At 40.6% G+C, this 16,059-nt stretch overlaps 1 protein-coding gene across 3 annotated transcripts in view; it reads right to left on the bottom strand.

Annotated features, from left to right (window-relative positions):
* Positions 1-16,059, bottom strand: part of cdin1 (CDAN1 interacting nuclease 1) — a 53,374-nt gene that overhangs the window by 14,139 nt on the left and 23,176 nt on the right. For all 3 annotated transcript variants that reach the window (XM_034525504.1, XM_034525503.1, XM_034525505.1), the window contains 3 exons: positions 15,151-15,218; positions 13,656-13,721; positions 13,353-13,458 (listed from right to left, as the gene is read on the bottom strand). In XM_034525504.1, the coding sequence (XP_034381395.1) occupies positions 13,353-13,458; positions 13,656-13,721; positions 15,151-15,218 (240 nt within the window). The remainder of the gene's footprint in view (positions 1-13,352; positions 13,459-13,655; positions 13,722-15,150; positions 15,219-16,059) is intronic.

Genomic DNA, 16,059 nt, shown 5'->3' on the forward strand with positions numbered 1-16,059 from the left:
TTATAGCTGTGAATAATGTAAATAAGATTAGGTAGTTAGGTCTTCCATAATGTGCAATAGAAAGAAAAATCATATTAAGGATGTATTCAGAGTTTCTGGGTTGCACACTTTCCTATGAAGCCTAAGGCCTTAAATATGTCTTTCCACTAAAAACGGTCCATAAAAACATTAAGCAGAGGTTTCATTAAAAGTAAATCTGCAAAATTGCAGGCCTTCCACCCCCAGGAATGTTTGTTTAGAGGGAGATCAAGGATGTGGGGAAGACATGAAGTACTGTAATTCTGATTAATGTTGCTAAAGCTAAGCATGTACTGAACACCACCTGAATATGCAAGCTCCAAATCATAGAAATATCAGCATGCAAAACATGCCGTCATTTGCATACATTTTTGATTTTTGATTTCCTTGCTATTTAAATATGCAGTTAGAAATAGTCCAGCACTGCCTCTCGCGCTGTCACGCTGCAAGCTCACACTGTCATTGGTCCTGATAGAACTCTTCCACTTCAAAAGGGAGCTTTGCAATGGAGAAGAGAAAGAGCAAATATTTGAATTGCAAAAACACATCATCTAGCAAGGGAAAAAAAATTCAAGACAACTTTTTAGAGTTAAAGACACCCCCAACCCCCAGCGAGCGAACCCCTGCACACAGCACCAAAAAAACATATTCATAGCGTAAGCACTCTGCTCGCTAATTTACCATATCCAAATTTGCGTAATGGGATATGACACATTTTAGAGGGGATTGCGGAAATACACTTTAATTTGAGGTGAGAACCATAAAATGTATAAGCTGCCCCTGTATTTAACTGAAATCCACCACAAATCCAGGTTCTCAGACAACCTGACATGGAATTGATTACAGACTGAAGTGTAATTAGCTGCTTAAGTTATCCTCTGGTAGGTAAGAGTAAGCAGCATCACCATTGCTACTTCGGCATAACTAAAGATGCCTTCAGATTCTACAGGATACCCTCAGGAATCAGCCGACAGTTTACAGCCATCGCTACTGGCAGCTTCAAACTCTTGCACAAGTTGGTGAAAAAAAGTGCAATAAATCATCTTCATGACAAATCAATAATATGACTTATAGCATATTTGAAAGTACAAGCCACCAATTTGAAGCCAGGATGAAAAGAACATTTAAGCCTAAAAAGTCTGGCCACGAAGGCCACGGACAACATTCAGAGCAATAAATACTCATCTTCAGACAGCTGAAAAAATACCCCTACAAAAGAGGGAAACCTGTGTTTATGAATGTAAATGTATTTACCACAGACTGAGAACTATACCTTGAATTTTAAATCTGGGGAAAATGTTTCTCAGTTTCTAGGACACGTGGAGAATTACTGTGAGTGGCAGAATAAACAGAGGAAAGATGGCCATCAGGAACCAGTGGAGCAAAATTCAAGGCTACATATTTTTCTTAAGCATCCAAAGCTTTAAATGTAAGACACATCATTTGGTGATTCCACACCACAATTAGAAGATCAAATTGAGTAAACAATGTTACCTTAATTCGTAAATATGAATCAACCTGAAATAACAGTCTTAAAATGATGAATTCTTGCCTTGACAAACCGTGAGCATTACCCAGAGCTCCTCGATGCACCGTCACACATCACACCTCCCAGTCCACCCCTCCCGTGGCCTCTCCTCCCTGTGACTCGCCTACGTGTAGACAACTTGGAGACAGGTCAGAGCAGAAATCAAACCTGAATGATGGATAGCTTTACTGCACAATGACCTCTGTCACTGGGGTTTGCCCTAAATCAATATGGCGATAAGGGCCCTGCGCCAGCGCTCACCTTGGTATGCTCACCAGCAGACCTTATCTTTGGCAGGAGGAAGTATGAGTAATAACTAAAGACAAGCCACGACAAAACCACTAACCCCACCTTGTCAAACACAATTTATAATGTATATCCCTCCCCCCTCCCCCCGCCGCTTTAGATAATACAGTAATTATGAGAACCAAAGACATTTGGGCCTGTGTGTTTGGAGGATTGTTTTGCTGTAGGACGGCGGGAGAGCTTTGCACGTACCATTGCTCCAAGTGCAGGCCTGTCAAAATGATACCTATATTGATTAATCGTACATTGTATGGACATGGCTTCATAAAATTGTAACGATATGAGATTTTCTCAGTACAAAAACCATCTCAGAAAATATCACAGTTTCACGCTATACGGTATTACACTATTATTATCCTGGCTGTACACCTTTTAACTCGCACACTCAGCAAAATGTACACGGTACGATAACCTTCACTTCCAATGCCACAGCATACCACGATAACGGTACACTGTTACAATCTGAGACCTCAATTTCCACGGTGGTGTAGACGTATCTAATCGTTTGTTTGCGTAAGAATGTCGCCAACATTTTAGGCAACATGAGGCCAAAATAAACAGCAGAGTTTTCCCTGCTGTTTATAAGACGTGGGCATCGCAAAGGACCTGTTTCTTTTCTTTAACAGAGCTGAAGACGCCATTTTATTTATTTCTTGGTTGTATGGTTTTATTTCTTTTAAAACTGCATTCCAACGTCTTTTAGTTTTAGGAATTAAAGGTTCACAAAAAAGGCTCTACTTTTATTATTACATTATCATGATTAAATGACAATATTGTTTATTGCAATTATTTCGTCCACCAAAGTGGTTATTCAACAAGGTACCTGGGAGATGGATGATAGACTGAGGACTGCCATACCCTACTCTTGACACACTGGCATGCCCATACACATTGATAAACAAAATTATGAATAAGATCCCTAAATCTTAGCACTAGAGGTCTGTGATGCAGGCGAGGAGAGGTTGGAGGTTAAAGTTGAGAGGAGGGCTGACAGGAAATAAAAGCAAAGAACATTACAGCGTTGGGAACCCTCAGACCTTTCAGTAGTTTTTCATTTGACTGCGTGTGTGATAAAGTGTGTGTGAGACAGAGGGAGAATGAGTGTGAGCGTGCTTCCAGGCAGTTGCATCAAAATGGAGAGCACCAACTTGACATCAAACTTTGCAATTAGCTGACCCCTGTCTCCGAGAGTCACAGTTTGAAAAGCCCTGCCTTTAAAACCCTGATTAAAATATGTTTGCTTTCTCATTCAAAATGACATTTGACAAGGTTAGTAATATTTCAACTAACTGCAAAAACATTCTTGTGGCCGTAATGCTTTTTCCCCCATTACTTGTCATGGGCGCAGGTAACCCGGGACAGAGTTTCCCATGAACTCAGCACTACAGTTTGAAAACAAAACGGCCGAGGGGAAAAAAAAAAGAAGGAAAAATGGTTCAAAGTTTTACTGAAGCGTGTTTTGTTTCAACCGGGCAGCTGAAGCTAAATGTTTTGCGATCATTATTCAGAGAATTTATCCCCTTTCTAATTCAAACCACAACGAACCACAACGAATACTTTAAGCAGAGCCAGTAGTCTTTTCTTTAACCGCGAGCTTCGTCCTTAGCGAGGACTCAGGGGGGCTGAGGACTGTCAGCAGCTCCACGGATAGAGTTCCTCAAACTGTTAAACCCCCTCATCACCAAATTAGGAGATGTGTAGTCTGCAGTCCAATGACCTCTCTAATGGAAAAGTGATATCAAAATGAATGTACGATGTAATTTAATTGTGCACAACAGTGTGTGTGTGTGTGTGTGTGTGTGTGTGTGTGTGTGTGTGTGTGTGTATGTATGTATGTATATGTGTATGTATATGTATATATATATATACATATATACACACACACACACATATATATATATATATATATATATATATATATATATATATATATATATATATATATATATATACGTAATTATGTATATACTTATACATACACACAAATATATATATAGACATATCTCTCTCTCTCTCTATATATATATGATTTTTTTTTTTTTTTACTTTGTTTTGTTTGGCATTAAGACCAAGTTTTTACTAAAGGAGTCAGCAAACTTAAATAAATAAGATGTAAATGGTGTCTGAGACAGTCTTTGTCAGAGTGCAATCCTGACAAAACAAGCTAAAGATAAGTCATGAACAAGGGGACGGGATCAGAACTGGTCAGGCCAAAACTCTGTCTAAAGTTAATAGTTTTCACATCCATTCCCGTCGCAGGAGAAGAGAACGTGAAGTGTCGGGCCGGACAGTGAGCCAGCCCAGGCTTAACTGCAGCTGTGTGCAAATTGAAGTGGCACTTTCTATCAGAGGCCTTTCGCCAGACAGCTCTATTGTGCCCTTTCACTTGTAACCTCCATGACACACAGACACCCATTACAAAAAATAAGAGTGGTCATTTGAAACACACGGCCGTCATTGAAGAGACAGATTCCGGGTTTAACATGGGGGAAGATTCATGGTGCGAACGTGCCAGCTGATGGAGATATCACTCAAAATGAGAAATAGATTTCTCCGACATCTCCGTGGCGGACGTTCAAAGGGGGGCGGCGTCTCAAAGCCCCAAACTCTGCGCAGAGTTTATATTTCACTTGTTCAGAAATGTGTGCCTCTGTTATCTCGCATCAGTCCAAAAGGAAAAGGATTGGGTATCGCCCGTTTCCTTCCCGCCCATGATGAAACGTTACATCGACAGCGGACAGAGTTGGAATTTGGATAATATCGTTACCCTGTTAACTCCTTAAACCCTTGTCACAGACATTTGGTTAATTGTGCTGATTTAAAATGAATAATAGTGAGAAAAAAACAAACATATTAGCATTATTAACACGAGAGTGGAAAGAATATATCAGCAGTCATTTTGAGTGCACATTTTTTCTAAGAATTTTTAATAGGGTTCAGTGGCCAAATGCATTCGTTACCTAATCATTTATAGACCTGACAGAGCTCGGGGAGACAAATCTGTTGACCTGATGGATCGTGTACATTAACCCTCAGAATTGATGAGCAAAATCAGAAGGTCAGCAGTTGGACACAGGCTCCCCATGTGTCTTTGATTACACACTCCCACTAAGGGATAGGCAGGCAGAGATGTTTAAGCTATCAGGCAATCAGACCGCCGCGAGACGTGAAACTCAAACCAGAGACGGGAGAGGGAAAGGGCTGCCTGGGAACAAAGATGGGGGAAGAGGGTCCTGACGAAGCTCTTTAACAAATGCCAGGCGGGTGAGGAAAGACTCCGATGTGCTTATATCTCTTTCTGTGTTTCTGGCAATGAAGAGAATTAATACTGAAATATAAACGCAAAAGTTCACAAAAACAAATACCTCTTCATAAGTTGCTTACGACAGAGCAATCAAAATGATTCCCATGAGGTGCAATCAGATAAAAGGTCTTACATAGTGAAACAAACAACTTCATATCAACGTTATTTTGGAAGCTGGATGAGGTCAGATGGCTTAACTGAATGTAGAATGATGGGTGCAAATTCAGAACAGCGTCAGTGCTTTTTGATTGGGGTTTTGGTGATGCTGGCTTTTATGGATTTAAAAGATATTACTATTCTCTTAAAAAAAGTTATTTGCTGCATGCTCCAGTGTCTACATTGTATGTCTACATTTTTATATGGAATTATATTTCTGCTAATATATATTTTCCATATGAACATTGGTTACACATAAATTCAAATTAGTACTTGTTGGGAAGTACAAGACTAGGAAAAGGTCTAAATGTACAAACAATATAAACAATAAGGTGAAAATAAAGAAAATAAGCACGGGTGGTAACCCCCTCCCCCAAACAAAAAACAAGGTTATGTGAGGGACAGCGGGCCTATAAAAAGCCCAGTGTCTAGATTATCTATAAGGAACCACTTATCACAAGCGACCAGCTCCACACAGTGACTGATGGGCCTCCATGGACCATGAGGACCAGCACATTATCTGGTACACACAGAGCTGCTCTTTAAAAACAAAGGCAGAAATATGAAGCACCGTTTCCTTGGCTGTCATTAGGTAAAATATATCTATAGAAACAGTATTTTCTGTTTTTGTGTTCAGAAATATACCAGACGATGCTGACCGCCATAAAAAATTACAGCAGAGATAAAGTGACTAAACTAAACCATTAATTCGTAGCATATACAGCAGCACTGATTTAAACCTAAGTATACTTAAAAATAAAATGTGCACAAGCAACCCACACCATACGTGTAGCAAAGGTACGAGCAGTGAGACAAGTCAACTGGACAAAAAAAAAAATAGATCTGGAAAAAAAACAGGAAATCTTAATCCCCCAAAAAGCTGTTAAACACTTGCCATGTCATGAAATCGCACATCCAGAACTAAAATATGCATTCCTCTCCTGTATCCATTTGAACCATGGAAAAATAAAAGCTCTCTTTCTCGACACCAAATGCCATTCCTTAAAACAAAATGCCAGGACCATATTGCTTGATAAGAACAAAAGAACAGATTGTTTCTATTCAATTGGGATTTTTTTTTTTTTTTATACCAGTAAAGAATATCCTCTTTTTTTCCCTTCTTTTTCTTGGTCGCATTCATTTCCTGTGACAGGCCACGGGACTCATGGTCCAATGCTCTCCTTAGGCCTCAGGAGGACACTGGAGGAATCGTCTGATGACTCCTGGTCTCCTTCATCCAGCTCTACTCAGAGGTTAAGACACAATTAAGCCCTTTAGTTGGCCAGTCTTAAGATGCTTTTCAAGCAGCTGTGGAGGTGCATGAAATGAAATGCTTAAAAAGGCTTCATGAACAAAAGGTCCTTGAAAGCATTAAATATTTCTGTTGTAGCTTTATGGCTACTGAGCTTAAATGTGTGTGTGTATGTGGATATAAAGTGGTAATAAAAATCCTCTTAAATTACTTTTAGCCTTTATGACAGCAAAATATTCAGCAAAATACAAGAGCACAACCTTTGTATGATAACAAACATCCCTAAAATTACCATCCCACTTTCTACAGATGGGAAGATATCCAGCAGCAATAAGTGGCCTTTCTGTGATGCACAGCGAGCACCGTGTCTTGTGTACAAAATCGATTTTTCTGGGCTTTCTCTGTGTCAAGGAAATATGACTGCAAGTTTTGCATCACATTGCCTGCAATGGGGACCTGAATGCTCTTGAAATTCTCCAGTTCGATTAAGTTTTCGTAAGAAAAAATTTAAAAAGCTATTCTAATCCTTGTCCACCACTTTCTTTCTAGGCTTTTGACAAATGCTGATGACTTCCTCCTGGAATGAAACCCAGAAGGTCACTGTAGAGAGAAGGAGGAAAAGGAGGGGGGGGGGGAGGCAGGAAGACAGCAAAAATGACAGAAGGAGTAAAAACGTGCGTCTCCGCAAGTCTGATGACATACATTGCGAAAGCTGACAAAAAAATGTAAGTTAATCTTTTTAAAAGTTCCATGGCAAAACAGGAATTCATGGAGTAGACATGCTTGAACCTCATTTCTCTCCGGGCTTTCTTCTCCTTCTCAGTGTCACAGGCGAGCAGGAAGACAGGAGGAGGGATATATATCGCCGGGGTGCTGCTTTCTGTCCCGCTCCTCGTTTAAAAACACACAGCGGCCGTGTCAAAGCGGCTCTAACACTCAAATGGTAAATGACAAATTTGGATAATGCTCAACATACAACCCTACAAAAATAAATAGGAGCCATGGAGGCTTAACCAGAGCTAAATCCTGAGGCTGCTCGAGACCTGAGAGTGCGGATTACACCCCAGACGCCTTAAACAATGCACCCAAATGTGCATCCTTAAAAGCATGAAATCCTTGAAGCATCAGAGCCGACTTGTCATTTGTCATTAATATTCCAAGTTGCTTGTGCTTTGGGGGCCAGCATTGCACTTCTGTGTGCCGATGTGCCCTAAAACAAACACTCGCAAAGCCCTAAAGGAACCACCATTGTGGATAGCTATTTTTCTAGCTGTGGAATATTCTACGATAGGATGTCATAACAAAGGAAACAATAAAAGCGGCCACGTTCCTGCACTGCATGGGGTATCCATAACTATAAATAGGAGGAAGGCAATGTCAAAGGCGCTTGCGCTTTACAAGGGAAAAATATTTGTTTGAAATTAAGCTGTAACTAGAAATTACCATGCATATTAAGTAAATAAAAAGTCCATATCAATAGAAAGTCTTCTTTAAGAAACTGAACACAGTGCTGGTAGGTGCAGTAACGCAGCTAGCCACATATTAGGTAAATGTAATTTAAGTGAATAATAAAGATTCTTTAAAGGCCACTATTGCAATGGATACTATTTTCATTTTCTCCTTTCTTGTTGTGCACATCTCTGACAGGGAGGTGAGGTATGGTCTGGCAGGGTCCAGGTCTCGGAGGTGTCACATTGTCACCCCAGAAGCGCCAGTACCTGTCCTCGGGGATGGCCCCGTAATGTCCAGCCTCATTGGATCAGCAGCAGCAGCCGCGGCCTGTGGGCGCCGTCTCTCAGGTGACACCCCCTATCTGCTCCGGTCCTGTGATGGCCCTGCTGCTGCTTTTATTATGCCACTATTATTGGATTAAAATGCCCTTTAAAATGCATTTTATAAATATGAAAAAAATGCTTTTATTCATATTGGACAAGTCAGATGTGCCAATAGCCTGCTTGTACATATAAGGCTCTATCTAGGCACACCGTGAAACCTTTTCTAGACATAACTCTGTATGGGTTTTCAGCAACACATCACACCATTAATTAAGCATTCCTGTCATTACTGCTTGGGAAAGTTCAACAAAAAAAATGATAGACATGTCCATTAAAAAAAAGACGGCTATGTACAATATCTTTAATCAAAAAAATTAATTTGATGTCTCAAATGGATTGACGGTTCTGGGAATATAACAGAAATACCGTGACATCTCAGATGTAAAATCTACAGCATACAGTTCCAGATATAATTGGAAAAAGTTCATAAAGAACCCAAGATGTCTAATTGCAGCTGTGTCAACTAATATAAAACATCACATAAATCAGATTCTTGTCTATTCATTAGCCAAATGTGTCAGCAAGCAGATTAGTGATGTTGTAGGAACAGTCTGGTGAGTCTTCAGAATTATGACTTCCCCATTAATTGTGGTTTTGCTTCCATTATGTGCATAAAAAAGTTTTGCAACAAAGGACGCAAAATACATTTGAATGGAGATCGATATGCACTTTTGGAGCATGAGAATTTTCTGCTTGAAATTACGGGAGGACATAAATGATCTAATTGACAACAAGGCATGCCTTTCCGATTGACTAAAACAAAAGAGCCCGATGGAACATAATGCATGTGCCTGCATTAAAGTCTCAACACATTTTCAAGTGGTCAAGCCAGATGATGTATAATGGCAAACCAAAAAGTCTTAACCCCCATTTCATATGAGGGAGAAATGAGGCATACTGTCCCATTATATTGCTATAAATCATTTTTTGTGGACGGCTGACAGCTTTTTATCAGATCTAACCTTTTCAAGCCTCCATTAAGAGTGCTAACATTTTCAACTCTGACACATTTGCAGTTTACGTATCTCACAGCTGATTTACTTTGGGAGGGGGGCAGGCTGGCGTCCATGCTCATTTCCACACAGGCTGTCCATTGTGTGGGCGTGGGTCGAATGGGGGAGGGAAAATAGGAAAAGGGCTCGGAATCTATTTATTTAACTCTACATTTACCCTTTTAATCTGCCATACTCCACCGCAAAGTAGTGTTGTTGCTGAAAAGCTATTTTGTGGTAATTCTGATTTACTCTATTGATTCTTTAAATGGTACACAACTGCGGGCAGGGAGGGCAATCGAGGGCCACAAAGATCTTTCAGAATCTGAAAAATGACTAATGACTGGACCCCGTCAGAGAAGAGATGCTGTGAGACTATGAAACAAGCAAATAACATATAAACAACAAGTAGTTTTATAAATTCAAGAGAAACCCTTGTATTAATTTTTGTCAGATGTTTGCTTTGTGCCTGGGCTTTGATATGCCAGGCTGTAGAGTTAATGTTTTGACTGATATTTTCTTTTAGTAGCGATGATGCACACATCCTGACAACTAGGCCCAATCATTGATTTATATATCCATCTATTTATCCATCCATCAAGCATCAAAACACCTTTTACAAAGGACTCCAGAGTCTGATAACTACAAATTAACACACACACACACACACACACACACGTCAAAATAGAAAAAGCCAAAAGTAACAATCAATCAAGTGCAGGAAGATATTAAATAATAATCGTAATGCATTTGGCATTAAATATTTGATGAGCTAAACTATTCAGAGAAATACAAGGGCAGAACTTCAGTTTAAGCTCAGAGAGTTATCGTACAAACGCTGCCAACCATAATTGATTTAAGTACACCATAATCAAGGAGGGACAGTTAAGGTGGCACCTCAGAAGGGTCCATATTTCATTACATGCTGTGTTTAACCTTACCCACTTCTCCTAAAACACACAAGAGGCTCATTATGTGTTTAATATTCACCAGCAGGTGAATAATTTTTATGCAACTCTGATAGTTGGGCGAGATGGATAACTCAATTATGTGAACATCCGTCAGAGCAGAGGGCTCACTGGTTCTGGAACGCCACCAGCTAAGATTGATGGCTTGAAGACACCAATAGCTGCTGCTACGCCATCTCATCCAGGCACTGGGCCTGAACACGCCGTTTGATTCTGCAAGAAGACCGTTTTTCTCTCCATCTTTTTTTTCATCGTTTTTTCTTGGGAGCATTGTAGGTGAAGCATCATTACCCCTCACTCCACTGAAGAGGGGTTCATTATGGGGTTAGTGTGTTGGCAAGACTATTGTTTGGATGATAAATGCGGTTGGTGAGGGCTTTGGAGGAAAATTTGTTATGTTTTTTTCTTGTCGTCTACAAAAACATGTCCCCATAGCTCACTCCACAACGCTCGAGGGCAAACCAAGAACAATTAACACAAGCAATGGGTGAAGGGGCTCAGTTAAAGCAAAGAGGGAATTCATGAAAAATAAGCAAATCACTGGAAATGTCAATCAGGAGCAATGAAGTCATTACAAACACTGCTGTGGGATTCCAAGGGCAGTCACAAAGAAAACCAAAAGGTTGAGAGTCAAACGCTGAAATCGGAGTTTGAGGAATGGACAAACACTCTAAACATCAGCTCTTCAGGGCCCGTCTCATAAACTAAAACCAGCTAATGAGAAGTGAAAGGAGGATGATGTCACCCCATCGCTCTCTTGTACCCTATTTCTCTATCAGTTCATTTTTTGTGTGACTACAAAGAGCTGACCTCAAATTCACTGCTAACACACACAAAGCTGCACATGTGCGCACACACATGCACCTCAGACGGTAATCCGTAAGGTCTAACAATAAGAGAAAGATGAGGCACATTTTCAAATGTCAGCAGTAAATGTCAATTAAAAATTACAAGGGTGCTGGAAAAGGTAGGGTCTGAAGGGACTGACATTTTTTCTTTTTTGACACAACAATGTTTATCTGACCGGGCTGCTGGCGGACATGATGGGATCTACTTTGTCAGTTCCTTAATACACTCGGACAAGGCCGCCCCAGTGAATATCAATGAAAGACACCCGTAGGCAAATATGTAAGACTCAGACTAACGCTAACCATCCAATTAGCCTGCTAGCATTCAGATATTTTTGATCCACTGTAAAGTAATGCCACAAGTACCAAGGGAGGAAGACCAAAGACAGATTAATGCCAATTTCTTCAATTCAAAGCAAGAAAGAACATTGACTTACACGGTAAAATATGTGTGATCTTAATGTCACGCTAATCAAACGAGCCCTCCTTATTTATTGCATTATTTTAAGTTTGACGTACTGAGACATCATTTTAGTACCTTCTCATTAAACATTGTCTGGGAATCATCGGGAGCTTAAGCAAAGCCTTTATTCTTACCAACTTTCTTAGCAATATTTAATGAGGCCGAACAAAGATAGTAACCATCAACAATCTAGATTGGTCCTTTTTAAATTCACACCCCAGAGGCTTTTAGTTCCTGACGTCAACAATGGTAAATAGTCTTTTTCTTCTGGAAGCAGGCCATTTACAAATAAAACTATGTTACTCTGAGAAAATAAAACACACCATTGATTATGACCTTGACCTCATCTCCTGCATTTTAACTGCTCAATGCAATTGGATGAGTCATCTTCCCTTAAAATCAAATGATTGCTCTGCTGGCAGTTTCTGAGTGAAATCAGTAGAGCGGGGGCAACATTTTCTGAACGGGGACCCATTATTTCCCTTTCATTTACTTAGTTATTGCTAAAAATACAGATTAATTTTCGATTATTTGTAGTTTATGTGGGAGAAATCCTGACCTGGTAATGCACATGCCCCAGTAAAACAAAAAGAGAGACAGAGAGAGTCTGGCTGTGCCTGTGGTCTGGAACCTCCTGGCGCTCCAGCACCATGTCACAACATGTCAGCTGGCTGTCACGGCTGAGGGGGGCCAGGGCCGCGGTGAGGCGAGTGGCGGCGGCCCTGTGAGCGGCTTTTCAACTTGCCGACTGGAACCCGGCACCAAGGGAGGTGAAGACCATGTGTGAATGACCTCGACTTCATTTACTCAATGGCTTAGACACTATTGGACATGTTTAGCCTTTAAACTAATGAATAACTAAAAAGGGGCTAAACGTCAAATCTTGTTTTTTACAGTGATAATAATTCAAAGTTGCCGTTGTCTGTGGGTAGACTGCGTAAAGATAAGATATATCAAAATGATGTTCTCTCAATAGACGATGCAATAAACCTTATTCATTTCTAGCATTGAGACTAGCGGTGGAATAAATTATTAAACATATCGATCCCACTGTTCCGAGTGCATAAAAAAGTAAAAAGAATTTACTCCGATTTTATGCATATGAAATATATTGCTTTTCTCACAGAATCGCAATAAAAGACAATATATTGACTTATAACCCCTGTATCATGATGCATTGTATCGTCAGATTCTTGCCAATACACAGGCCTGATTGAGACAGACACATTCACACACCTCCGTTCCCCCATGGAGGGGCTACGAGGGTCCGTTCCTGTCCAACGGTTCTCATGACAACAGATGCAACAGATTAATCACCCATTTACCAGCTTCCCTTCTAAAACAATGTGTGTACTCTGGAAAAGAATCAAGCTCACAGGCAGACCCTTTAGACTGTAAAAAGGCTCCAATGACAGGAGTGGATGTGGAAGTAGTATGATGTGCAGATGTAGCATGTGGAAGTTCAAGTATGGGGTCAGTGTGGTCTGTGCCAGCGAGGAAGTGGTCAACGTTGTTTGTCAGAGATATGATGAGCTGCCCTTGTAATACTGAGAAAAGACCATTGTGGTTTGTGGTCAAAAAGGAGAAGTTATAAAACGTTATGCCAACTGGGAAAATAGCATAATATGGTTGATTTAGATAAGCGTATGAAAGCAGAATACAAAGTGGAAGAGAAGACTCACCTGTTCCAGTAGCTCCAGAACTGTTCATTGAGATAGGTGCGATGACTGTGGTCGTCTCCGAATGAGGCCTTGCTCTCAATCCAGTGTACGATGTGTCCCTCCACGGCTTTTCAGAAACAGAAATACAGAGCAACCCTCAGAAAATCAGTGACGAGAAAAAAAAGAAAAAAAGAAAGCCACTTGTTTTCCCAGTCATTCACCAAAATCTAAGAAAACACGTTTTGATAACTGCATAACCCGTCTTGAAACAAGGCAACCGAGTTAAACAAGCAATTTCAGATAAGATATTATGTAAATACTAACCAATGGGAACCTCCAGGATGATATCAGGTGTTTTGTCGTAGCCCATAACTCTCAGTTGGTTTTCATCTACAGGAGATAACGTGCAGAATTGTAACATTTGCAAGTTAAGTTGCATCAATCACAGGCAGGTAACCTAACAACCTTCACCAAGGTGCTGGTAAAAAGAAAAACCTAAGTGTTAGCAAAGCAGAAGGAATAACAGTAGAGGACAGCAAGCACAGTAAAACCATTAACTACATCTGCGACGTATTCGCTGTCGATGCACAAAAACCTTTAAAGCCCGGTTGCAGAGCTGCTTTCCAGTTTGCAGTTTGGCAGAGCTTTGTAAAATATACAGCAAGGGGACAAGGTTGGCATTATAGCCTCTGTAAGTCTGACCCCTGCCTTCACAGGCCGCAGCCATTGTCCTTGACTTCTGGTGCGCTTCGGCCATTATCCCCACAACACCTGATTTCTCCATTAAATCTCAGGCTGACCAGGTCATTCAGTTCCAAGGGCCTGCCTCTTCGTCTCCAGCCAAGCTCAACTAATGGGGCATGGAAGGGAATTGAGGAGAGATGGAGGGTGGCGGTGTCAGTGGTGGTGAGGAGGTAGTGTCAGCCAAGGGGGGAGAAAGAGAGCTGAGTGAGGTCAGAGAGGCTGCCAGAGGCCTGTGGTACGGAGGGGCATCCAGGGCGTGGTAATGTGGGTGTTAATGTGTATGTGGTGGGATGGGAGCCTCTATTCATACCTACTGGGCTGTTGACATTGTCAGGTGGCTCTGATCGCCTTTTTACATCACCTTTGATTAAAATTAATGGGCCATCCCTGCTGTTGGGTAGCTTATTTTCAATCCATTTATCAGATGGGGTTAGGCCGCCTGAGTGGCCCTGGTGCTGCCCGAACTCTGACAGTTTTAGAACAGCCCTTTGTACAGCTCTGAAGAAAGGTCAGCACTCCAGGTTCAAATATATGATATGGTCTTAATGACAGTGGGAATGACTTTTATCCTTCATCACTCATCTGACCTAGGGGAGGGTGATGGGATGGGGATTCAAAATCCTGTTTCACAATTTCACACCTGGACACTCTACCTTGATTTAATATTGTTGCAACAAGATAATGGTGTTAGCAAAGTAGAAGATATTAAGACAACAAAAATCTAATTTGGTAAAAAAAAATAGAAACTATAACCAAAAAACCCTAAACATTAAATCCCCCGAACAACTAATTGGAAAAAAATGGCGAGGTTCCCACAATAGTACCAACATAATATTCATGTTCATGGAAACAGGAATGTTTGAAAAAAAAATAACTCTGAAAAACTGATCAACCACTAACAAAAGATGAATACATATGAAGCTTTTATTCTACACATATTCATTGTATGCCAGAGCATCAGCAGCCAAAGATATTTGATAACAGTTTCTGGTTTACTAAACTTACAAAAAGTCCACACACCGCCATGCCCAGATTGACTGTAGAAATATGATGAGAAGGTCAAGAGATGCCTTACCCAGGAAGGAAAGGTTCCTCTCCTTCAGTTTGTCACAGAGCAGCACCTCGTGCTCTTGGCCAATAGCGCTGAGAAAACATAGTCAAGGAACATGTAGCAGTAACAGTACTTTATAGGTTTGCTGGAACGTGTTGGAGTAGTGTTGTCTAAGTTTGGCATCAAGATGAAACAAAAGTTATTCATGAGAAAACCAAAAGGTTACTCACAACATAAATCAGGATTTTAACTGTAACATTGCTTCCTATGGAAACCATAAAGTACAATGTAGTCTGCAGTGGTAACAGGATCAGTGCACAGATGTGAGGTGATGTGAGCTCAACTGTGCATGTGTATGTTTGACACCAGCAAAAGTTTAAAATCTTTCTCCACTATTGGCTTACTATGCAAAGTGAAAGCCACTACTCAAGTCCAATCAAAGTTTGCAGGTCAACCTTAATCTGCTTTCACAACAAATCTCGAAAGTGCATTAACTTAATGAGGAAGAAACAAATGCCAAGTTGGCAAAATGCATTGAGTGCCTGCACTAGCTCCTCCACTCCCACTCCTTCCTCTAAAATCTTTGAAAAAAAAATGTTTTTAGAATAAATGCCATTTTGCATCAGAATACAAGCTGCTTGAAGCCACAGAAAATAATCCTGCATTTACCAAGGCCGTATTTCAAAACTGTCTTTTTCCAATAGAGAGAGAAAAAGGTTCTGAGGCCATTATGCTGCCCTTAACAAACACTAAACACACAATGGATTTAATTAATACATACATATCATGATTGACTCAACTGCATTGCTCTCATGTGAGGATGGAGCTCTTTCAAACCACATAGTAGGGCGGTTATAATGAACTCTCAGTGGCAGAGTAACTGACTCTAAGTTGACACTGACGAGAGGACAGCCAAAGAAAGGTAAAAAAAGG

The sequence above is a fragment of the Cyclopterus lumpus genome, chromosome 22 (genome assembly GCF_009769545.1).
Source record: "Cyclopterus lumpus isolate fCycLum1 chromosome 22, fCycLum1.pri, whole genome shotgun sequence".
Classification (NCBI taxonomy): domain Eukaryota; kingdom Metazoa; phylum Chordata; class Actinopteri; order Perciformes; family Cyclopteridae; genus Cyclopterus; species Cyclopterus lumpus.